This window comes from Nyctibius grandis, chromosome 3 (assembly GCF_013368605.1).
Source record: "Nyctibius grandis isolate bNycGra1 chromosome 3, bNycGra1.pri, whole genome shotgun sequence".
Lineage (NCBI taxonomy): Eukaryota > Metazoa > Chordata > Aves > Nyctibiiformes > Nyctibiidae > Nyctibius > Nyctibius grandis.
Window position 1 is genome coordinate 57,559,912 of NC_090660.1, and position 26,824 is coordinate 57,586,735.

General features: G+C 40.5%; 1 protein-coding gene across 2 annotated transcripts in view; it reads right to left on the reverse strand.

Annotated features, from left to right (window-relative positions):
- Window positions 1–26,824, reverse strand: part of EMILIN2 (elastin microfibril interfacer 2) — a 39,475-nt gene that overhangs the window by 7,533 nt on the left and 5,118 nt on the right. For both annotated transcript variants that reach the window (XM_068396936.1, XM_068396935.1), the window contains exons 3-6: window positions 17,309–17,484; window positions 12,406–14,340; window positions 5,571–5,903; window positions 4,957–4,995 (exon numbers count right to left, since the gene is read on the reverse strand). In XM_068396936.1, coding sequence (XP_068253037.1) covers window positions 4,957–4,995; window positions 5,571–5,903; window positions 12,406–14,340; window positions 17,309–17,484 — 2,483 coding nt within the window. The remainder of the gene's footprint in view (window positions 1–4,956; window positions 4,996–5,570; window positions 5,904–12,405; window positions 14,341–17,308; window positions 17,485–26,824) is intronic.

Below are 26,824 nucleotides of genomic sequence, written 5' to 3' on the forward strand. Positions count from 1 at the left end.
AGGACCAAAATTAAATGCAGGAAGTTTACTTACTTAAGCAGCTTCTGTAAAGCTCTACCACCCTAACACCACGTTACTTACAGAAAGCATCTCATTGTATTCTCAGCTTACCCTGAGACTCAAATTAACTGAAAATGCACCTCAACTAACTTCATGTTGGCTCACTTGGAAAGGCTTCTCTCCCCTGCAGTCACACTGCACAGACGGCAAGAACTACTTGCCATCTGCCCAGAAACACTGTCCTCTCTGTCTGCAGTAGCTACAATTCTGTTCGGGTTGGTGTCATCTGGATAAGGGAGCAACTCCTGCCCTGGCTCGCCATGCTTCCTTCAAGATTTTCCTACATTAATTGCTAGAATAGTTATTAGAGTTTGCTGCCTAAATTGCTTCAGATCTGCAGCCTGGTTTAGCACACCATCTGTGTTTCTCCAAAGGAGAAGTCTCAAACCCCTCTAAACATCCTGTAGATCAGTTTAGTGGGCAACATAAGGAGGCGCAGGAAAGACGCAACGTGTCTATGCTCTCTTACCCTCCTCCCTGCTTCCAGCTGGAACTGCGCCTGTTTGAAGCTTTCACAAGTCTTTCACAACACCAACAGCTCTCAGCAGTGCTTTTGCAGAACCTTACAGAGAGGTGAACCACCTTCACTTACATGTCCCCACTTGCAAACACTTTTCTTCATGCAAAGATCAAAGTTCAGCTTCTCTAGGCAAGGTCCAGGCTTGGAAACTGCTTTCACTTAAGCAGTTAGTGTTGTGGAATTATAAAAATCAGGCAGAAAAGTTTTAAAGCATTTAAAAGCTAGGAACCACATACACAGCTCTTATGAAGAAACTGCTAGGCGGACAAAAAGTTTCACAGAAGATTCAATCACAGAATAAATAGTTTTACAGCTTCTAGGGGAGGAAAAAACTCTTTAACTTCAGACATATGCAAATAGGTTTCACTTTATATATATATATATGTATATATATGTAAGGTTATGTGTGTTCATGGCAATCTAAACTAGTACTCTGGGGAGTTAAAAAAAACACAGAAGATAGATAGATGGGTGGCCTTTGTTAGGTTACATCTACTTCCACCCATCTGCTAGTTGTATTTCTGGTTCTCCACCTCTCTTTTGGTTTCCCAGCACAGTTCATGCTTCCCAGAGTCCAAGGACCAGAAGGAGAAAAAAAAAGAAAGAAAAAAAAAAAATCAAGCAAAACAAAACAATGCACAGCATAGGCATTTTCTATCACGATGGAAGGCGAAAAAAATAACTGAGTGTGATGGTGCTGCTGACAATTGCTCAGCGATTGGAAGGAGGTCTCAAGAATCTACACAGAAGAGACACTGTAAGTATGTAATTCATCTGTCAGTATGCACTTATGACTCCTTTGCACATGCGAGGAGTAGGGAGGATATGTCAGATTTCCTCTGCTTGGCCAATACTCCTAAATCTAAATGAGGGTAAAGTGCATAATCTCAGAGCAAATGGGACAAAAATGTCACTCTCTCACCTTTTTGGGTTTTTTTCCAACCTTCAGTTTGACCCTAACACACCTCATTTCCAGGAACATTCCCTCTGCTTATGGGATGGCCATGCAGCACAGCACAGTGCCACACTATTATCCATGAGCCAGTGCTCAGCAAAGCTGGGCCAATCAGCTCTGCTCTGCTAAGTCACAGTGTTTCTGATGCAGATGATAACTCACTCAGGACATTATGAAGAAACAGCTACTTTTCTTCTGAGTCTGTTAGTAACAGCTCTTTCTGCTCTTACAACTCCTACCTTTCACATCCCAGCAAGAGGTTTGCCCTAGCGCTTACCTAAGCGCCCTACACAAGTATCCATCTCCTACCCCATCCTTCAGCATGCTTCTGTGAACTGTGCTGTTCTCTCATGCAAACAGCAGCAAAACGCAACCACTGGTGCAACTGCGAGTGATCACATGTTCTTTACCTCAAAGTCAGCAAACACACTTTCCCCTGTGCTAGGCCACTGATGTGTACTAACGAGAATACTGCTCCCTGTCCAATGATCAAAAGAAAGATCATTGCAGCAGCACCCGTCACAAGCTCAGCAAGGTAATTTATGTATTCAGTAAACTCTTTCTTCAAACAAGGACCACCTACAACAACATAAATCTTACATTACAGTAACATCATGCCTTTAGATTTGAAACGTGTCCGACAGGCCTGCTGCCTGGAGTCACACAGAGAAAGTAAAGATGGTTGAACATCAGACAAGTAAAAAGAATTAAAAAGCCCAAACCAAAATTAGCTCTTTAGCTGCACGGATATATACAGCAGCGTTCACACAGAGGCAGGGCTCACTAGCTCAGCAGTTTTCTTTATCACACCATACGAGGAGTTTCTTTTGGAGAGGAGCAACCACCCTCCATTGAAGCTGCACGGTTAAGGACACAAGCAACACTGCAGACTGCATGAAGGCAGAGGGTGTGGAAGGCAATTTGTGCTTTCAGTGAATTTTTTTCACTGTGACCCTCTCTGTATGCTGATCAGAAAGTGCAAATCCTCTTCTTGGCTCTGTCCTTGTCTAGTTGTATGACCTGCAGGGTCGTACAAGCATTTTCTCATCAGTTCCCAGACCAGTTCATCAGCCAATTCATTACTTCTGCCTCTGCAATTTTCTTTGCTCCAGCAAACAAAAACTCTCATAACTTTAAAATTGCCATGCTTCAATAACATTTGCTGCTGATGTTTCTTTAAATAACAATTGATTCAACTCTTTCTGTATTAAAAGGGATTAGGTGGATTCTCTTAGGTCACAACACTTAACTCACCTTTGTCACAAACTCCTTGCCTGTGAAAACAGAGCTAATATGTAATATTGTGCCTCATATTCTCTCATTAAGACTTGTAAGTCCTTGAAGATCTTTACCTACAAAGTTATATTGTAAGATGCATGCAAACAGATAGTTAATGAATCTCAACAACTCAAGAAATTCTCTGCTATTGGAAGTATGCAAATCATGCCTCAGCATTCAAGAAGAGCACTAAAGCGGAATAGTTTAATCCCAGAGGACAGAGTTGGAGCCCTCAACTTCTTCCTGAGCAGTGCTTTTATATAACAGAAGCTATTCAGAAACAGAAATGAAAGGAGTACTCAGAAAGCCAATTTAATAGTACAAGGTTCTTATTTTAGGAATTATAGTACAAGAAGGTCCGATCTTCTTTCAAATTTGAATTTCAGTACTACAAAATGTACTGGGTAAAGACTGGCAAAGGCATAAACTGTGGTCCTGCACGAATATTAAGGATTCCTTGATGCCTTATTTAAGCATTAAGTTCCTCCTCCAATAAGCTAAAAATCTTCCCTTCCCCAGCTGCTAATTTTCACAACACTAATTACTGCTGAATGCTACCCCAGAATGCTGCTCTTTGCTGTTTATAAGCAGACACTGACGACAGGGACACTGGAAGTAAATGCTCTAACTCCACAGCAGTCGAATAGCTATTTGCACCATCCTTACCTCTGTTTTCTGTGACTGTACCTGCCATTGGGGTTTACAAGACATTTTGGGGGAAGTTACAGGACAGATCAGCAGGTGTATCTTATATTTAGATAGGTCTTCGGGGCATGGATCAGGAAAAGGAACTCCTTGGTCAAGCCCTCCTCTGATAACATTTCTCGCAACAAGTTCCACCAAGCAGCAGACAGGCGCGTTGCCTGCCACACCCTGCCTTTTCAACACTTTTAACATCCACCTACTGTTTCACACAGTTTTAGCATAAACTTATTAAAATACTGCTGTCTATAAACGGCAACAGGTTGTGCAAAGTGGAAGAAAACCCCGAGGAAATCCATTTATCACAGAAATCTAGACATCTATATTGGTTTTGCTGGCATCAAGATAAACGAACATTTCTTTACTTCTCATCCTCTTCCAGAAGTCTCATCTATTGCTGCTTGTTCTTACCACCACAATCCTCAATGCAAAAAGATTGCTTTAAGGCTATGAGAGACTTTTAATTAGAAAGTATAAAAATCAGAATTACAGTGTGAACTCTTTACAACTCTTTTTGTTAGTCCCCAGACCAGTCTTCAGGACATGTATGTGTGATTTTATTAAGGCCATCAAACTAAGTCCCAAGGGTAGGATTTTGGATGCCATAAAGCCCTAATGTTTTATTTTCATCTATTTCTCATACTTCCTCAAACAAATTTAGATGAAATCATTCTTTTTAAAGAAGGTGTGGGAATATTCACTTTGATCCAGGATACCATTCCCCAGGGTTTGGTAATATCTTGAGTATGAGGTTGTAGGGCAGGCAGCACCCAATCAGTGTATTTATCAAGTGCAACCAGCATGTCCCACACAAGATTTATACCTGTTTATCATACAAATCCATAAGTGTACTGTGACATTAACAATTACTAAAAAATAAAAAAACCCCACCAATCCAAGGAAACTGCATTTTGAATCTTTTTAAACCATGGTTGTCAGTGGCAGCACTCCTGCTTTCACCAAAGTCAGGAGCACGAGCCCTCATAATTCTAACAAAGCCAGAAACTCTCTCACATGGCGGACCAACTCATGCACTAGCTCAGATACTCACAGTGCTTCAAGATCTTAGTCTTGGCCTCATTCATATCTTATTAAAGAAATACTAAAATCGTCAGAAAGAAATATATATTTTCTCATTTAAAAGAAAACAAAAAGTCAGTACTGACGTGCTAGGAAATAAAAACCCTTTGTATTTTAGAACACTGAAGTAAGTAACAATAACCCCAAACGAATTATTTTTCAAAACCTCCAAAAAACCCTCTTTTCAAAGGATGCAGATTATGTTTTAATGCTTAGGTATAACAAAAATCTGTCAGATTTTGCTCAATGCTAAACTCAAATACCAAAAATCAACACTTTGTTCTCTCAACCGTGACGTCCCAGGGACTGAAATAAACATTAAGTACCCGTGTAAAGAATTTCTGGGAAACAGTCGCCTTACCTTGCGACTCCGTGGTAGGAGGAGATAACTTTGGATATCCTACAAAGAAAAAGTAGTATGTGTCACACAGTACATAATGGAGTACCTTATGACAAAATATTGCTGCAGTCTTCTAAAAACCACCCTTTGTTACCAAACAGCAACCTACCAAAATAGCTACCAAACAGCACCTCCTATGTAATGCTCAATTATCATTAAGCTGGGGTGGCCATGGCAAAGAAAAACAAATTCTTTCTACAATGATTTATCCACTGCAAGCACTATGGCAAAAAAAAAAAAAAATTAAGTTTCCCTAGTGGCAAAGACTGCTGTAGTTACCAAGGATTTTACATCAGCCCTGTTGACCTCATGCTTTGTTCAGCCTTGGCAAAGGCAACAAAACTGGCACTGAACGTGTTTGCCCTACTTCTGTAGCCAACTGGAGGCTGCAAAGGCCCATTCACAAATCACCTCTTCATACGCCCATTCCCAATGGCAATAGCTATAATGGGTATCCACGAAAGGCTGAAAGGTGGCTAGTGAAGCGCAACAGAACTGCGTCACCCCTCTAGCAAGACCTAGCATGTCCACTGCACTTAGATGGGAGTGATTCACTATTAGTTTGGTTCTCTCACCTGGTGCTCCAGCATACCCTTCAGCAATGGGCATGGTACTTTGACCAGCCTGACCATCCACACTCCTAAGCCGTCCTCTTCCTGACATTAAAACAGTGCCAGGAGGCCCTGCCTCTCCAGTCTCCACGATGATCCCAGTTGTTCCAGGCAGAAATGGCACAACTCCTGACCCTGGCAGCGCTGGGCGTGGAAGAGGCCTCGGCTGCAGTGGCTGAAGGGGGATCCTTGGTCGCAGGGGTTGTGTCCTCGGCCTTGATGGCAGCAGGGATATGCCAGGTTGGGGCTGCAGAGGTGGTCTTGGTGGCAATGGCTGCCGTGGTACTTCTGATCGCCCTTTGAAATGATGAAAGAAGAGGAAAGACACAGAATTATTTGCCTAAAACAGTATATAAAATTGCATATTTTTGTTAGAAAAATACTTTAAAATAAACCAGGACTCAAATTGAGGCCACCTTTCCCCTCAGACGCAAGACTGCCCTGGCAAAACTCTATTCCACTCTTTCAGTACTACCGACTCCTCTCTTTCCCAGCCTGTGACACAGGGAAAGGAGTGAAGACAGCCTGGAGACAGGACAAGCAGCAGCCAAAATAACCTGTGAACATTCACCTGCTAGTCCAGCTTTGACTTTCTGCACCAAGCATGCTGCGTGTCACACATGCTCCCACTGGTGCCTTCATCTCTGTTGCGCGCTCCCTCTCTACCTTCACTTCAGTCCTGAACCCCTCCTGCCCATCGCTCCTACTTTTGACTCTGTACTCGCACAACACCTAGCACAAGGCAGTCTCATTCTTATCTGACCCTTTAGCATTACCATAAAGGAAAGTATCCACAGCAAAGAAACCTGAGTAAATGAACACCAACTTACCGAATTTTTCCCTACTTTGAAAAGCAACCATGTTAAAATTCCAAGTACTCCCATTACTAATATTTTCTGAGAACGAAGGCAGAACCCTTAGGATATAATCTACCAGAAAAGCCTTTATTGTTTAAAAGGAAGAGATACCATTAAAAGACTTTTCCAGTAGGGCAGCCAACACATATGACATCAGGGTTGAACAGTGCTGACACAGTTACATTTGTGTATCTGGTCCAGTTCTAAGCCCTTTATAGGAATTATGGCTTATCCATAAAAATGAAGTCCTAGATGATATTTAAGGATGCAATGTCCTCCTAAGAATGAAGCTGAATTACATCTACATTAAGGACAGCAATTTACAAGTGTGTAGATTTTAGCAGATGCAATGACAGCTTTTACACAGAATAATTAGAATTTCATTCTAAATTAAACATTAACATTGGTTATTTTGGTTGCATTTTGAGATGAAAGCATGGCTTTAGACGTAGGGATGGAAGTGAGTTTCTGGGGAAATGGACAAACATTCCCTTGCAAATTTATCTGATGCAACTCGTCACACCAGAGATGCTTGCCATGGTCCACAGTGGAGACCAGTGCTCTGAGGTCTGAGTGGTCAGAACGAAGCACTTCAATTCATCACAGTCCAAAATCAGCCTGGGTAAATTCATCAGTGGCTAGGGCTAAACCAAATGGCTGTGCTCAGAAGTAGATGTGGTGTGAGGCTTCCCCTGGCTCTGCTGCGTGTCTGGGGACCCCCAGGAGGCCCTTACGCTGAGCCTTGGGTGAGAGCTTACGATCAAGTCACACAGGTATTGGCCATGATGCACAGTCGGGGTCCAGACAGTGTTGCTGGCAACCCACATGCTGTTTCATGACTGTTCGGCACCTGCACTTTACCCTTGTGAATCTCGTTTCTTGTTTTCAGTCTCACAAAAATTCCCCATAAGTCTCCCAGAGTACTGGGAGGCTGTCTGAAGTCAGTCTCGCACCACCTGCATTCATTTGCTAGATATGCCTGCTAGAAAAAAATCTTTCTGAGCTTTGCTGGCTGCCTTCAGCTGTCATGAGAATTGAAACTTATACAAGAAATGCACCACAAAGCTGGACTGAAGCTCACTCAGTAACTCTATCCACAAAGCACAGGACTAAGGAGTGAAATGTTCACTTTATACAGATTAAAATTATCTTAGTAAAAATCCCAGGATTAAAAAATCTTATAAAAATTTTCAAAAAAGGGCTTAAAGTATCAAAGTGAATTGCTTAACAGAGTTGTTAACTTAGCGAGACATCTTCTGTCTACAGCAGCATGGATTTAGACCTTCAACTAAGATCACAGAATCACAGAATCAACCAGGTTGGAAGAGACCTCTGGGATCATCAAGTCCAACCGTTGCCCTGACACCACCCTGTCAACTAGACCATGGCACTAAGTGCCATGTCCAGTCTTTTCTTAAACACATCCAGAGATGGTGACTCCACCACCTCCCTGGGCAGCCCATTCCAATGTCTAATAACCCTTTCTGTAAAGAAATTCTTCCTAATGTCCAACCTGAACCTCCCCTGGCGAAGCTTGAGGCTATGTCCTCTTGTCCTATCGCTAGTTGCCCGGGAGAAGAGGCCACTTCAGGTAGTTGTAGACTGCAATAAGGTCACCTCTGAGCCTCCTCTTCTCCAGGCTAAACAACCCCAGCTCCCTCAGCCGTTCTTCAGATTAACAGATCTTCAGATTAACCTCATTCGAAACACAAATTGACCAAATACTTTACCTTGGGATGCACGTACTTGTCATTGCTGTAGCCAATTAAGCTGAACTTTATTAAGACAACTACTTGGGCTGACGCAGGGAAAATTTGTCTGCTTGCTTTCTAAACCTTTAAATAACAATCAACAGCTCAAATCCTGTATCCTGTGCAAACGGCTTCCTTGCATGCACCATCAATACAGCAATATTCAGAATTATCCAATTACATCTCCATAAAGCTAAATCCAAAATTATCTGCCTAAAGCTCAACTTAAAGTGCCAGTAGACAGGTATGCGTGGGTTGAGGGGGATCTGGTCTGCCACCTTTGTCAACGTTTTCAGCCACTTCTACTGAGATGCATCACAGCAAGGAAAGTACCAATAAATCACTAGACATGATGACACTGGAGCCACCAGTTATGCTGAATTCCATTAACACATGTTTTCAACTCACAAGGCAATGAGAAGATGAATCCCCAACGAAGGCTGGGATGAATCTAGCTGGACCTGCTTAAGCTTTGCTGAGCAGCAGACAAAACAGGAATCTTCCCCATCATCTTCCCATCTATCTAGGAAGGCAAAGAGCAGAGCTGAGATCACTGCACAGCTGTGAACAGTAACACTGCCCTCAGCAGTGGCTTTCTTGCTGCTCTGGTTGTCATCACTGGTGTAAGTGACAACTTGGTTACCATGTCAGACAACAGCTTCTGCTCTCAGATGCCCATCTGCAACTGACACTGCAACTGACACAGAAGGAAGGTTTCCCTCCTTGGTTGAAAATAAGAATGATTTTGTTCCCCTCCTCCTCTTAAAAATATTTCATTTTATTCAGCCAGGCAGCTTTAACCTGCAATTTACTTCACTGAAGGAGGAATGATTTGCTGGGAAGGAAGATGAGCAGTGACCTGGATGCATGAGGGAGGTGGATCTTTGGGGTCTGTCTGTTTCTAGTATCCTTCTGCCCCAACCATGCTCTCCTCAGGCCCCAAAACACAGAGAAACAAAGTGTGTAAAATAAACTAGGAAGTAGAGGAATCTGTGACTGCACTCACAAGAAGCCAAAAAGACCTAGCTTGAATTTTCTTATATAGATACCAAAGGGATTTGACAATTAAGTTACAAAGTACCATTTTGCACAAGCTCATAGGGAGCCTAGAGGAATTGACTATATGACTCCCTCTTATTTGTGCTACAACACTAAGATTTTATGTTGCCCTTTATTGATCCTGTAACATAGAGCATACATTTGGTTTCTTAGACTGTAACTTCAGGAGACAACATTAAGCTGTTGCTTTCGAAACCCTGCTGCAGAGACAATTACCAAAGGAATTGCAGTTCAGGTCAAATAACCGTAACCAAAGCAAACTGCACTCCCAGCGCAGTATCTGGCTGCAAGACCACACTTCTGACTCCTGGAAAATTTCATGAATCTATATGAATGGGCAGTAAGTTAAAAGAGACCGCTAACTTTAACATTGCTTTCAGTTTTGTGCCATTTGAGAGGAAACCTACCCTCAGAGATGCACAGAGCGCAATGAGAACATCAAATTACCCTACGAGACGTGGACCCAGGGGCACTCACCATGTAAGGTGGACAAAGAGCTGCTGGATTACATTACCTTGGCAAGCATATCGTGCATGGTCCCATATGAGCTTAGAGCAGATCACCACCTGCCCTTGCCACGGCCTGTATGGCAAACAGCAGGACACGGTGCTACCTTCACCAGAAACTGTAACAAACAAAATACAGGTCTGGCCTCTGGGTCCGTATCTGACATACAGTCATTCACTAACCTGGCTTGTTAGTTTGGACTGAGGCACTTCAAACCCCCTAATAAAAAATTCAGAAGAAAACACAGCCGTATTCCTAAGATCAGGGTCATCTGACTTTGCTCATGTTTACAGCGCACAAGGCTTACACTGCTTGAGAAGATTTTATATTGTATTTCTTGCTATGTATCCTTGCCTTACTGCCCTCAACAACTGTTATTAGTAACAACTTGTTTCTGTTTCGGCCCTTCTGAAGTCAGATGACATCAGCTGAATGCTACGATACGCTGGCAAATAGTGCACAAGAAATTCAACACTGATCTACGGCCAGGACTGAAAGTCTTCTTTGCAAATGGTGTCGGTATCAGAGATGATGCAAGAAGATCACGGACATAAAAACAGTTAAAGCCGTACCTAATTCACGTAACGGGGTTCCCAAACTACTTCCAAAAAAGGCTCTTTTGCCAAAATCTTTCTGCAGCTCCAGCCATCAAAATTCACTCAGACTGCTGTGCCAGACAGCGTTGTTGTAATTGGAAACATTTGGGGATTGCAGTGTGTGCTTCACGGATCCTTCAGAGGCCAGAGGCACCCCGTAGTAGCGAGGGATGCTCAGAGTGCCTGCACCCCGGCGCCAGCAGCACTGTCCTTCCCCAGGGTTTAACACCTAATGGTGGATGGAGAGCTCTGCCCTGAAACAGCATTATGCTATGGAAACCCAGGCGTGCTGAGGCTTTTTAATGCTTTACAACATTGTAATAGGGGCTGATAAATACAACCCATGAGGCCGCTCAAACACCTGCTTTAAATAGCGGAAGAAAGATTACTCTGTGTGTCTTGGACCTTTCTCCAGTGTTGGTCCCCAGTGCAAATTCATTTCGAGTGAGATGGATGAGAAACAGGATTACACAGATACATCATACTGCATTTTAATGGGGACTGGGTCTGCTTTTGCAAGATCTAGGGGTGAAGGTCCTAACTGTTGAATTTAAGTCAAGATTTCACCAAAAGAAATATCTGAGAATTACAGACCCCCTGCATTCCTCTTCACTTCTTCCTTTAAAGGAAGAGAAACGTGTTTTTTTTTTTAATTTCACACAAGAGCTTCTCATCTCAAGAGGATTATTGTGTCAAGTACTGCAATACATTTGGTTTTCAACAATTAAACACTCAGAACAAACGCATCTATCACACCCTTTCAAGTCTCTGCCTCGGAGTGAAAAGGATATTCTTCCCTGCAGAAATTACTTTCAGACCTTTCATGATGCACAACTTGTCCATTCAAGGAAGAGCACTCATGGTCCCATGTCTTCTCTCCCCCAACCACCATCAGCTGCCACAGCCTGCAGGCTCTTCCCTCAGCACCTCTTCTTCTGATTTAAGGCCAGTCATAGAAATCGTCCTCTTATTTATCTCACAAGTGCACAGAATTAAAGCCAGAAGCATCAACCAACTGAAGAGCACAATTCGAAACAGTCTCCAATGCCTATGTTTTTGCATCATGCTAACAGAAACAGGAACTCAGCCTCCTTCTGTAAACTTTGACTCTCTCAGAAAAACAACACGTTGCTGAAATTTGGGGTAAGAACTGCAGAAGGAACTGAGTAGCATTTGGCAAGCTCTCTAAGCCATCGTCGCAAGGTTCACCAACGTGTAGAGTTCACCATTTCATAGCCTTTTGTGCCAAAGGGAATGTGCCTCTACTTCTCAGCCACTCTAATGCAAACTTGAAGCCACCTGTGGAGCTAGATTTGAGCAAACATGCTGACTACTAACAGAAGCGGCTGAGGTATGAAAACACTGCCAGCTGGGGTGTGCACTTATTGCCAACTTGCCAACTATGTTGTGGGAATACAAACTTCTGGCAGAGCTATGAAGCAGAAGTCTTGTATTGCCACACCAAGATATGCCAGAGCTTGTTTGCGAAAGTCCTAAATCAAAGAGTTGGTGCTGAATTACAACTTAACTCCTGCTAAGAACAAACCTTACAGGGAATCTTTCTTATCATACATATGAATTCCTTTGACTTCGTTTTTCCGCATTTACTTTTCAATTTCCCCCAAGGAATCAAGAATAATCTCACACAACAAAATAAAACAAAACAAAAAAGAAATCAAATCAAATGAACGTGAATAATGCGCACTGATAATAATTACTTAAAATTCACTTTAAACTCACTATCCAAAAATATTAGTTTTCCCACTGTTTCTATTCTGGGTCATAGTAAACATGAAAGCATATAAGACTACTTTTTTTTTTTTTGTGAGAATACTTTTAAAAGCACTCAAAGTCCTCTATGGCGTTCTAGAGCAAAGAGCCAAAATTAGGAGTCACTGTAATAACAAAGTAGAAATTGTGTAACATAAATTTTTCCTCCCTTGTTTAGTTCCTTTATAAATGATTCAGAAAAGAAAGCCAGCTGAAAAACAAACACAAAAAGCATTTAAAAAAGAAAAAAAAGCCTTACTTGTGTCAGACTGAGACTTCAGCACGCCTGCAATGTCTGTGGTGATTTTGGAGACCTGACTATAGAACTGTTGGACAGAGTTTTTGAGGCCAGAAATGCCAGTGGAATGCGATGCTATAGTTCCATTCATTTCACGGATGCAGTTCCATAAGTTGCTCACGTGCTTATTCAGACCTTCTTTTATTGTCTGCAAGCTACCCGAGACAGAGTCCAGCTTGCTGCAAACTTTTTCAACACGTGAGACCCTGCTCTCAACATCTGAAACACCCTCCTGGATACCTTGGGTCTTTTCTTTGCACTTGCTAAGATCATTCAGGATATGGTCATTCAATTGTTCTAATCTCTCTTTCACTTCACCACAACAATTATCACTGGGATGAGCAGTTTGATTTGCAAATGTCCTCTGCATTTGATCAATTTTTCGGAAGACACCTCTTTGTGTTTTTCTACAGGTAGAATTGACACCCAGAAGCTGCTCCTTGCAGCTACTCAAGCCGTCTTGAAGATTCTTCATATCTTTATCCATGACATTTAGACTATACCGGAATACACGTACATCTCTCTGCATTTTCTGAATGTCACGTTGGTTACCCTTAATTAAGTTGAGTTTCTCGTTAAGAGAGCTATTCAGAGACTGCAGGAGGACAGAGTTGTTCTCTGTTTTCAAAAGCAAGTGATTGTATTTGTTGTTACAATTTTCTAGCTCCTTCTGAAAGTCCCCCGTACCCTGTGGTGCAGACTGACATTTCTGCCCACAGAGGTGTTCAAGCGACAGTAATTTGTTCCTCAGGAAATTAATCTCTGCTGTAAATTGCTCATTTGCAAATCCTGCATCACTGGGCAAGATGGGACCAGGATTAATAAACATTCCATCCGGGTCTGTGGTATTAGCGATCTCTAAAATAGTGCCACCTAGCCTATCTTCCAATGCCCGTAGTTTTTGGTCAAACAAGTCTCTCAATTCATCTACCTCAGCAGCTACAGCACCGCGGAGAGTTTCCTCAACATAAAAGCAATGTTCTTCAGCATTTCGTTCCGTAACATTCATCCTTGCATCCAGCTCCTCCAACCTCTCACCAAACATGTCTTCTAGATCTGGAGTTGACAATCGACTGATTTCATTGTCTATTCTGACATTCAAGATCCTGTGTGCTTCCACAACTCTGTCAATCTTCTTATCTAAATCTTTTATCTGTTGGTCCAAGTCATTTCTACCACCCTCCTTACAACAACTAGACTTGTTTGATGGAATCTGAGTTCGGAGAGTATTTATTTCTTTCCTCAAATCATTCTCTTTTACACTTATAACATCAATTATTCCTAAACAGTTATTTTCATTGTCATCACACTGCTGCTGGATATCCCGTAGTTTGTATTCACAGGAGTTCTTCAGATCTGCCATTTTCTTTTCAAATCCTTCCATTATTTCCTGTCTGAGGGACTCAAATTTTGAATCTATATACTCCTGATATATATTGTCACTGGGCATTGTTATTGTAGGCCCTCGTGCTGCCTCCTGCAGTTGTTTTAATTGTCCTTCATAGCCTTTTACTTTTCCATTCAGTTCCTCCAGCTTGTCATTCCTCATCTTCAAGGCTTCTTTGACCTCAGCTAGCTCAGACTTTATATCTTCCATTTCAAAATCAATAAAAGGGTCTTTTTGATCTTTATTGCTGAGGAGTCCAGGCAGATGAATAGCATCTGTTTCACCACCAACCGCTCTGTCAGGCTCTGGGCGGTCATAAAGGTTGTTCAGCCAAGTGACCAACACCTTACTAGCATCTTCTTGGACAGTCAACTTTAGGTTTTCATTCACACCTGCCACGGAGGACTGAAGTTCAAGCACTGATCGTGTAAGTCTAAACAATTCATCCTCAATAAACTGCAGTTTCTTCTCATATGTTGGAGGTTCTGGCATTTCTGTTGGTTCCGCATCTGTTTCATGGAAATAGCAGACAAAGACTGGATGTAAATATTCCCCGTGGTATGTGTCTTAATCAGCTAAGGCTAATTTCACTTTTCTTTAAAGCCAAATAATGATTTAAATTGCATAATGCTTGCTCCCTTTTCTATTCTCTTTTCAGTAGTTTATAATTAAAACATTATCAAAACACTCCAAACTAAAAGTTTTCACACATTGACCAATTCCAGCCAAGATACAATGGCAATAAATAAACAAATTAGCAAGCAGAACCCTCCTTCCTGCTCAGCAAAGAATCTAAGCTATAGCATATATAACAGACCATTATAGATCCATACCCATCACAACACAATCACCTTAGAGTGACTGCATCTCCTATAACAATAACTTGGGAGGTACTGGTCCTGAATTCCCATTGAAAACTTCAGTGGCAATAATTTATGTGCCTAAAGTGGGTTTGTGCTCCAGTATTTTGCTGGACTGGGGTCCAAATGCATATACTGGATGGGGTTCTGCAAGATACTGCAGTTATCACACTTGCTTCAAAAATACCTAATTATCTGACACACGTTTAAGTAAGCATTAGAAAAGTGTATAAAAGCATAAGCTTTACATATCCGAAATAGTTTAAGTAACACCAGCACTATTGTCATTGAATGAAAAAAAAGTAAAAGTAGACTTCTAGCTGCAATCTACTTTTTACCTAGCCCAAATCAATTAATGAACCTGAAACCATCCTTTCAAACCATCTGTCATTGGCAGCACCTCATCTGCAAAGCCACATACAATTCTGGATGTTCAGTTTCAAGCAAAACACGTAACAATTGTAGAAAATCCAGAAGAGAGAGAGAAACATTATCAGAGGTCAAGAAAGTATAAACTGCAGGAAAAGTCAAGAGTAATTTGTTATTTAGGCTAGAGGAGAATGAGGAGTGATAATCTGAAAGGTATCTGCAAACTGGTAGGGAATAAACTGTTTTCCCTATCTGCTACTGATGGGACAGAACAAGAAGAATGGGCTTCAACTGGAGCAAGTGAAGGTGAGGCCTGATAGCTGTATAGAAAGTGAAATGCCAGAAGACATTGTCCACATGAGCAGCAGAATTTCTACCACTGGAGGCTGGACAGACATAGCTGATCCTGCCTTAAGAGATGGAAAGAATCATAGAATAGTTTGGGTTGGAAGGGACCTTTAAAGGTCATCTAGTCCAAGCCCTCTGCAGTGAGCGGGGACATCAGGGATAAATAGACCCCTTAAGACCCGTCTAGTCCTGTTTTCTGGGATTCTCAGCAACAAGGCACTAGGAAGTCAAGATACTGAGTGTGATCCCAAATAATCATCTAATATTAATCAAACCTGCAGCTAGACCACCAATTGGTTTTAGTTTAGCAAACATTTAATACCACTTTAATGTGTAGATCCACATGACCATATTTATTTGCATACTTCCATATATCTTTGCCATTATGCACAGCGGAGTAAACTCTACAAATACATCACGTATATTCCTAATTGTGATTTTGGATGATATCTTTTATGCAATTCATAATCCAAAGACCTTTGCACAGTTAAGGCATACTATTACAGACGTTAAAAAAAACACCCCACAACAATGAAGTTAAGAAGCAGAAGCAAAGAAGAAAATATACTTCTTTATAGACACACAAGTTGTTAGCATTAGAATAACTCTTTCAGATGACAAGTTAACAACTAAGGATAAGAAAAGTTCCCTGTCAAATTGTGACTACATCATGCTGGAGTGGTGTTAATAGTTAAATCTTCAGACAAAGGAGTATTAGCACTGGTTCCAAGCTGTGCATGCTAGATACACAGTGGAGAGCAACACTGAGACAGGGTCTGAAGGACATGCAGTTGAAATTTTTCTTAGTTTTAAACTGGATTTCAGCTTAAAGACATTACAAAGGCGGTAGGAAGTCACACATGTACTCTTCAAGACTGGCAGGGTGGCTGATTCTTTTAATAATAAAAAGGTATGCACACACAGAGTGTAGGTATTACATACACACTGGTCTATTTTTGCATTGAATTACAGTTCTTTTACAGTCACAGCAGAAAGAAAATCTCTAGACATAAGCAGTGTGCAAGTTACTTAAAGATATCACCGTTTTATTATCATCTTTGGGAAATAATATTTTAGGGGGGTTAACAAAATATTTTAAAGACTTATTTTTAAAGCAGGTATATAATCTATGGGACTGCTTTGAAACCATGTAGTCAGTCCCAATCCATTCCACTACACAAAAAACACAAGTGGAAATCTGACTAAGCGCTATAGGTGACACTCTGATGATGTTGGAAAAAAGTCCTTCAGAAGGAAACATCTGTTTATCATTTTTTGTTAATGCAGAAAAGGCATAATACCGCAGTAACAGCACTCCTCTTACCCTTTCAGAAGACACTATCTTATACAAACATCATTCATTCTTTAAGGTATTTTTTCAGCAACTGAAGCTTACCGTTCCCTTAGCCCTTAGTATTAAGGCAGGTAATCTACCATCAATCTGTAAAATCTGCACAAGCCCTTGAAAAAACAGAACACTGTGAAGCTGCTAGGGAGCATTATATATCATTAAAATTAGTACCTGTTCTTTTTTGTTTTAATAATAGTTCCCCTAAAATAAATTTTTTTTTTTTTGCTCGACATTGAAGAAATCACAAAAAAACCTGTAAATTCTTACAAAAAACCCAAACTTAATGCAAAAATTTTCCTGAACCATGAGCAGCCAGCTGGCATTTATGGCCAGTATTCTACACCCACCCCTTTGTTATTCTTCAGGAAATTCTCTGTATCAAGACTGTTATTGCCTGGCTATTATTTTCCCACCACACATTGTCTTCCATATGGATTTTGTACCTGCCAGTAGTTGAGTTTAATAGAAACCATAATGGTTCTTATACTTAAAAGACAAAACAAGAAACCAGACGTGATCATGCATACCAAAATTCAAACAAAAAGTTACCCAAGCCTTTCTTTACAACAGCTTTCGCTGGTGTTGTGGGATAATGAGCAGTGTTTGGCTTTTCTGCTGGGCCTTCTCTGCAGTCTTCCCCTTTGTACCCGGGACAACATCTCCATTCCAGCTCTGTTACTGTCTTATATGCAATTGTGTACCGAGGTCTGAAACTTGTTCGGTATCTGCCAAAACAGAAAAAGCATTTAAAGGATCTGTAACCTAATCTGCTATTTAGATTAAACCTAAATTTTAAACTTTTTTTTTAAATTAAAAGCAATTCATTTCATATATGCTTCATTTTCTCCTTCAGACATCATATGAACAAATGTTTCTGTCTAGGTTTTAAAGTTACCTGCACTCAACGCAGTCATGCCAGGGACAGCAAATATGTCCACAGAACAGGGGCTTTCCTGGATGAGCAGAGGGATAATATGTTGTGGGAAGTGAAGGTTCATCTCATCAGACACTGCTGAGTGTAACGGTGACTGCCAGTGTATTACTGTATAAATTCTAACTGCTTTTCCTTACAAACCCACCCACAGGGCTGCGCTGGCCGTAGTTCTTCTTGACATCAAAAAATGTTCCTGTCTGCTTTGTCCTACTCGTCTTCCCACAGTCTCCACTTAAACCATTCCTTGGAACCTGTATGCACAGAGCAGTCAAAGCTAGGAGGGATATTCCAGGGAAGGACAAGATGCTGAAAGCATGAGTCAGATAAGGACATGAAAGGAGGAGTCAGATGAAAGGCTATGACCAACGAAGGAATCAACTCTTTCCTACTTCACTGCCCCAGTTAAGTTGAAAAGGGTCTTGCAGACAAACCTATGCATACGTTATGTACATACAACCCTAAGTCTCCATGATTAATCACTTAAAAGTTAATAAATAGCAAACTGATTCCGATTGTGCAACTTTAGCCATAGACTCCTTCTGTAACTTTCCTTCAGTACGCATACCACGTTCAGATGCAGTCAGACACTACGGTATCCCACCAGACCATACGCAAAGGCTGTGCTATTTTATAAAAACTAAATCAATTTAAGGTACCGTTCATTTTGGGTTGAGAGATGATGAAAATAAATAGAACAGGGATTCATCACCTGAGCTCTGTAAATTGCTACACTTGGAACACGTATTGCAACAGAAACAAAAAAGTTACCCCTATTTCTCACGTGAATTCCTCTCGCTGAATAAAATCAGTGTCATACTACTAACCTCCCTATCGCATTTTCAGATCTTTTTTTCTTAAGATTATTTCTGATTAGAACAACAGTTTGCATCTGTTAATGAATGACAGACTCACTTCATAGTTGAGATGTCCCTAAAATAGTAATACAGGCAGAAGAAATACAAGACTGCAATGGAGGACTCAACAGGAGCTCTGCAACAGATTTCATTCATAGCATGGCTGGGCTGACAGGGAATGTATATTGTCAGAGAGAGGATACAGAATGGGCACTGGTAGCAGCCATGCTATCACAGAAAAAAAAAATCAACTACTTTTCATTAAAGTAAACATTTTCTTGTATTAATAAAAAAAAATCATTTTTGTTTAAAAATAATCAGTAATCAGCTACCAAATGGAAAGAGTTAGATCTTACACTGACTGTGAAACAGTTTCTATTGAAAGTCACAAAGTAAGAGTTGAACTGTTACTCTGAGTTTACATGCTGCAACACAGAACCCAAAAAGCTGGCAACCACAGCAAACCACTTCAGATATCAGCAGCTAATAGACAGATTTATAGCCTAGTCCACCCCTGCCTTCCTGTGAAGATTCACAGGAGAAGGGAAGCCAGAGAGTCTTACTAGAATAAACCACTCTTTGGCCCCAAAATAGTTGGAAAAAGTATGACATTGTCTCTAGTCAAAGTAACTTTTTCCTCTTAAATGAGAAGTCGTAGATAAAGTAATAATGCAAAAGAACACTGAGTATTTCCCAAGTGCAAAAATTAGAATATATTGTGGCAGAATTGGGGAAGATATGGTTGGAAAAGAAACAAAATCATAATTAGTAGTTAACATCTTAACCCCTCCACCCCAAGTTTGCCAAGCTGCTTACCAAAAGAGGTAGCAAATGGCTATCAGATGTGGGACACTGCATTAAAATTATGTCTTTGAAGGTGAAAGACGCTGAATAAAAAAATACAGAATTATTTCAGCAATTATTTGCACGCATGGCAAGAGAAGCTTTGAAGAGTAACAGTTCAACTTTCAAAGTTTCCAATCCTTTTTTACCTTCGCAACAGCATATATGAAACAGCTGTAAACTGCACTCCAGCCCATAATTTCTTTTACAATTTTCACTGAAACATCTGTTGAATTCTGTTTACAAATGTAAAGCGCAGACACCCCCAAAGTCAAGCGCTTTAAAAAGGCACCATTGGGAAAGACAACATCCTTCTCCCTTATCTAAAGTATTAAACCACATCTCATATAGGTAATTTGGGTGTGATTCCTTTCCTTCCAAATAGCTGCTCGAGTCAGAGGAGCGACAGGATTAGCTAGATACTTCAGTGTTTTGAAGTGGTTTGAGAGTCATTACAACCTCTCTCACAACCACCACATTATTGAAATGCAAACTTTGAACTTCCAGATCAATTTTCACATGCCGGAAATGGTTGTACATACTTTTCTCTGATTTCCATAGAACACTTAACTGCTCCAAACTTTGTGTGTGTTCTTCTCTACGCTTTCAGAGCCAAACTCCTTCCTGAAAATTGCAGTATTTTTACTACCTTCAAACACCATTAAGATACAGTTCTCTATTTTTTCATAACAAAGTTTTAAGAATACAGCTGAAACAAAGTTTATAAAAGGATAAGAACAACTTTTACGCAAATTCTGCACTTCTTTGCTCAAATTCCAGAACGATGATTTTCCTTGTACTGTTTCTGGCACTCCTATCATAGTTCTGACAAGTTTCTCTTTGCATACTTTCTCTGTAGTCATGTTCATCAAGGTAGACACCTTCAGATGACTTCAACGTTCAGACAAAAATAAATCACAAGACACCAAATACAAAAGAAGAATATAAACAAATTAAATGAAACCAAGCTTAGTATTTTTCATATGGGCAAATTATGACACATACTCCACCTGAAAAATAAAAAATAAGCAAGTTCAACATTCCTGTTCTTTTTTATTTCATAGTTTCATGATCTTAATAAGCATAAAATGTTTTAATATTATTTAATGGAAAAAATATTTGAAATGCAGAAGAATCCTCTCATTCTAAACTATAAAACATAAACACTGTGTATTTACAACTTTTGAAGTGTCAGAGCAGTCTATTCCTTACAAATTCTTGCAAGTCTGAGAACTCAAGCAAATACCTGAATTGGATCTGTTTTGATTTCAGCTCTGGTACATCAAATACAGACTAACCTGAATCCTAAACCACAGTCCTCCTAGAGCAAAAATAAGCTAGATTCAAAATGTTTCAAAATCTGGATGTAGAACAGCTTTCGTATTTTACACCTTGAACAATGGTAACAAGACAGCTATACTCATGGATGGCTCAGAAATTAAACTGGGATTTACTTAGCAAGAACTATTGCTGCCAGTCCAGATGAATGAATCACACAGCCAGTCCCACTTACTTCAGCAAGGCTAGTCACGTAAGGCTGGGAAACAGGAACTTACCCTAACACTTTTCTAATTTGAATCCAGTGACATAAAAGTTTCTTTAAAATCACAGCTTCATTGCTACAGCTTCTCTACTGATGATAACACTTCATACACAGTTGTGGAAGTTGTCCATGCAAGGAATAGTGTCATTCTGCCAGCACCGTCCAGATGCACTGATAAATGACTGTCACCAACACGCATCCAGCCCAAGGACGATTTTCAGTCACACAACAGGTTTTTTAAAGCCAGAACTTTGCTTGCTCAGTGGATTTCAGTGAAGGAGCTGGAGACTGCCAGGATTTTGCCAGGATGTAACAGACTAACAGCACTGAACACAATTATATTCGTGGTTACAGTTCTAACAAAACAAAACTAAACGTAACTTTCTGTTAGGGACTGCATCCTGAGAATAATTTGTGATTCTACATATTTTAATGACATTGGACTGGGAGCTACTAGAATACACAAATCAGACGTGTTTATTTACATTTGCAGTATTCTGAATCCAATTGCTCACTCATAGTCACAGCAAACATAGAACATACAAACACAAACATAAAAAAACCACTTAGTGTAGCAGAAGAGATGAAAAGTTGCTTCACTATGCAGCTGGGTAGAGTTACATGGTTAGAACATAACATGCTTGAGTTTCACATCTTTTATCTTGTAGGTGTGAATCTTTATGCAGTTACCTAGTGAGGCAATTTGGTCAAAAGGGTTCACAAAAGTTTCGTAAGTTTCTTAAAAAATTGAGGCTCCACTTTAATGCCTGTATAGGCTGAAATGTAATTTAAAAAAATAATAAAACATTAACTCTTCCTCCACTGGACCTGGATTTCTGCTATTCAAGTAAGTGTTAATAAACACAATTATTTTTACAAGTGTCTCAAAGATATTTAAAAAAAAGATTCTTATGTGGTTAAAAGTTACATACAATACACCAGCATTTATTGTGCCTAGTCATCCCATCCTCTTGCAGACTTCCAGTCCAAGATGACTGTCATATCCTTTTAGTGAATTGAGCTAAATGCTACAAATGAAATAATTATTTTAGAAAGCATGAGTAAAGGGTGATTTCAACAATCTCTAATCTTTCCTCACAACAGACAAAATAAGAACAGCTGGCTTTTAGGAGTCTTTCCACAACAGGCTTTTAACCACCAACGCCTACTACCTTCACCATGAATTCAACACGCTGATCAAATGAGAAAACACATTCAGAATGCTAATGCAGATCTTCACTTTTAATATCTAAGTAGTTCACAGCTGAAATAAAGTCACACAGTGTGGCAATAGCATTCAAATATTCTTCCTCTTTGAGAAAAAAGTATTTTCTTAGGAAAATGCTTAATTAAAAATACACGTTTGCTGCAAATGCTGGACATTTTGACTAGGGAATGAGCTATAATTTTCTCATGGTGCTTAAACCACAGAAGGAAGCAGTTAGCACTGATATTTGGAATGTCACCTAACAGCGATAAAACAAATCAGAAACATTTGGACGAAACTGGTGGGAAAACATATGGCTCAGTTCTGTAACTAGATATTAACATTCAACCTTTAGGGAAATGCACGGAGATAAGTGCCACCACATCCTCACTGTGAGGAAGGAACTGCAGAATCACTGTATGTTTTTACATAAGCAGCATATAAAATGTTTATTCTGAGCAGAAATCTTCAAGGTTGGTCCAAAATTCTGTAGTCACTGGAACAGGTCCCATAACTTCAGCAGCCTGCAAATCAAGGTCTTATTGAATAGAAGATAATGAATCTTCACTATTTAATGCTTTTATTGAATGTAGATTCATTCTTTGTAAATTATATAGTCTGCTCTTGCAAGTCTCAGTCATGCAAATCTCCAATATATCGCAATGGGAGTGCTGAAGTACACACCCCTCAAAAACAGTACCTAGAAGATATAATTAAATGCAATCAGATTTTGACCAAGCATTTTTTATTTTGTAGGCTGCAAAGGCTTCCGCTGAAAATATACCGAAGTTGGCCATTTCTACTACACAGTTACTAAACCAGAACCAGTTGATCCCAAGTTTTCTCTTTCCCAAGAGTGCAGGCCTAATTACAGCCCCTACAAATGGCGGTAGAAATCCTAGTTTCACCGAAATCATGGAGACTTCTAGCAATTGTCTGTGAGTTTCGGTACACCTGAATTTCAGGTGCCTACTGTGTAGGTATGAACAGGCGCTAGATGTCTGTATTTCTGTTATGGCCGACAGAAATATAGCCGATACAGCCAGTAGAGTTGAAACAGGGCTGCATCTCGTCCTAAAGTCATTATTTACACCCCATTACCTAAAAAGCATGCTGGACACCACTGACCTGCACCTGAGTCACCACTCCTGCACCTATCTAAGCTCCCATGCTCACGTTCATCCCCCTGTATGGCAGACAACTCAAGTTAGGGTGAGCTGAATCCCACCTCTGGATTTTTTTCTTTTATAACCTTGCTACTACACAGCAGCATTGGCAGGTAGCTTGTGTTTCAGCCCACAGATGAGCTTAATTTGAGAAAAACGTGTCTCTACTAAGAAACTCCTAAGGCATTTACAGCAAGCAGTGGCAAGATGTTTTGACAGGAATAGATTAGCCTAACAAAAGTCTAGGTTTTCAGTGAAAGAAAGCCACGGAGTCAGTAAGAAATCCAATGCAGAAAAATGTATTTTAGAAGAATCCTAGTGAGCCCCAAAATAGTTTTTGATTTTGATCTGGCATTAGAGACACTAAGCTGCTTCTTACAGATGGACTTAAGAAAGTCTCATCTTTCCACTGCTACTCTTCCTTTAGCTGGCATTTTTGCTTTCCAAAATTTATATAAAGAAGGTTAGCACACGTGTTCGCAGGAGCTGAGGTGTGGGGAATTACTTTTCCTTCAAAAACCTGCCACTGACTTTACCCACTAGCCGAATGCCTGGCCCAGTCACAGCCATCTCAATTAAAGTTCCCAAAAGACCATGGTCAGGACTTTACATAACATAATAATCAGGCCCTAATATACATTATGAAAAGCAAGCAGAGAGTGTTTCAAAATTGTTTGCTCTAGGAAAAACACAATTTTGAGGCACCCCTGTGGAATGCATAGAGTTTTGATGACCTCCACTTGCACATATTACCAAGGAGGCTCAGCTTCTCTGGGTACGCATAGGCACGTAAGGGTGCTTTTAATAAGGTTTGCACTAACGTATAGCATGGCCAACATTCGCACCAGACCAATTCTGAGCTAAATCCTGAATAAAAAACTGCTACTGGCTGAGAGCATTAACAGGGACTGAAACTGGAGGAAAGCAAGAGAACAAGTCAAAGCACGACACATCTGCAAGAACACAACTGCCCGTTGTATACACGACCAAGAAACCACCCATCCCTGTGAAGAGTGCTTTAATATCAGACTAGGAAAGCATTGTAATTTTACTATATGTGTCACAAAATAGGAATGAGCATTAGAGAATAAGTACTTTTTCCAGTGTTTATTGTTGGCTCTGTCCCTTCACACCACCTGCGAAGCACGATGAGAGCAGAGATTGCCCTCCGTCTGGAAGAAATTGCTGGGGGGCAGACATCTGGCACAGGTGACTTGTATTCCTCCCTCCTACTCCATCACCAGTGTATCAGCTCTCAGGATGGAGAAAAGTTGCTTTCCTCTACCCCTACATAACACTGTCCCCTCATCTATTGGTGCCAGGGAAGGAGCAAAGAATCATGGGGCCCAAATCAGCTCACTACAGCCTGGTCTCTCTCACATGGTTCTCTTCAATGCTGAACATTAGCTCAATACATCTCAGAGAATGTGGCTGAATTTTATTGCAGAGTGTGGGGTTTTTTTTTCAGTAAGAGGGGCAGAAGATTACAGGAACTGGTAGAAGACAAAAATGCTCAACTCTTCTCAGACAACACTGCAGGGTTTCATTTGTAGTTCCATTCAAAATCTCCAGAAGTGCCATTGTTCACTACTTATACAGTGAATTTTTATGTCACTCATCTCAGTTAGAATTCTTCTATCCAAAAAAATGAGCTTCAAAACACAATTTTCTCTCTTGGAAGAGAAATGTTTCTTCTTGGGAAGAAACAACCAAGGGACTGTACACTCTGAGACATGCCCCCATGTCTCATACCAGTGCTTCATTTTTCTAGCGATACGTGTGTGTTTGTGTTCCACCACCCCCTCCCCTCTCTCAGGCACCAAGGATTTTATTCTTAAAAAGCTGACCACTGAAGTCCAGTAGGGAATGCCCAAAAAATAAGTTTCAGATTTGAAATTTTAATACTCTTAATGTTCATTAAATACTACTCCTGAAAGCTAAGTAGGCATTCCCTTCTAATCAGCAGAGAAACCAAGACACAGGATGTATTTACATAACTTACAGCCACAGACAGTCTGTGGCAAGGCTCAAAGCAGAGCTTTGTTCTTGGCATTTACAAACTTGAGCTATCTTACAAGGTTGCTTCCCTCCATTCTGTCGCAAGATAAACCTATGCCAGTCAACCACACAACAGACCAACAGTAAGCTACTAAAAACCCACTAAATAAAATGGGATAGGAGAAGCCTGAAAACACAGTGCTTTCAAAAGGATTTCAGAAAAATTTTGCAGAGCAGCACTGTGATGTAGTTGAAAAGTGATGGAACAGGAAGTGACTTCGCAACAGGTAATGTGCTAACAACATCCTCACCTGCCTCTTCCAGCAGCAGGGACCAAGTTTCTCACCTTACACCAATGGAAAGGTTGAGTGAGGATGCAGAGCACTGCTCCTGACAAAGCTGCCTGAGAAACTGTGCTCCAGTAGTCTCTTTTCTGCTTCTCTGCCCACAAAATAAGCTTATTTCTAGGATCATTCCAAGAGCGAGCTACTGCTGACAGAATATTTGAAAACATACACAGATAGAATAGATAACCAATACTTTTATAAATGCAAGAGCTAAGCTGTGGGATTAGCTGGGACCCCAACTTCCAGAATAAAATGCAGCATTGTTTTGAGAGATGATACTTTTTGATACACCAGGTCAAGAGTGAACCAGAGAGGAGAGAAAAGATGAGATGTGAATGTAAAAAAGAAGTCAGAAGGGAGTAATAACCTCCAATGTGTAAAACTGGCACTGCTCTCTTTCTAATGGTGCAGCATGTTCCTTGGTTATTTGGGTGATTTATGACAAAATAAGCCTTACACAGGTCAGCAGCTCCCTAAAATTAACAATTTGTTGTTTTGCTAACAGTTTGGTGCTTAACAGAAGAGGCCCCAGACCTCCAGGTCACACATTTCTCAAACCAGAAAAGCATAAAAACTCTAATTATTTACAATAATGTGAACTGAGCAGTTTGTGATTTTTTTTAATTACTGCAACAAACTTGAATGATGCATGAAATGAAAATTCCCTGTCCAGTTCACAGAAGAGAAAGACTCTGTTGCTTTCAATGCATGGAGGCAGAGATGCACAATTTCAAGCTCAAGGAGACAGCCAGGAAAGTTTACCACACCCAGCAGGTGCTCAAAGATTTTCAAACAAGCACTCCAGGAAACTGCAGTATGTTCTGAAGTTTTTTAAGTTTCCTTAGTGTTTCCAATGCACAACCCCTTAGGCTAACCTCCCTATGTAGCCAGCTAGCTGGAGCCTGTACAAAGAAATTCTGCTTCATACAAAATACACTAAGTAGGAAAAAAAAATCCTAAAGACCTTTCTAGATATTTGGAGGGAAACATTAAACAGCTCTCACTTTCCCTTCAACTTTTTGTGCACCCTGAAAGTTTTTCTTATGAGACACGCATTGCTAGAAGCCAGTGGCAAACACAGACTTTGATCAGTGCTGGCTTGTATATCTTAGGTTTGATCCTGCCTGGTGCTGAGCACTCTGACATTGGTCTGCACGCTTAATTTCTAGCAAC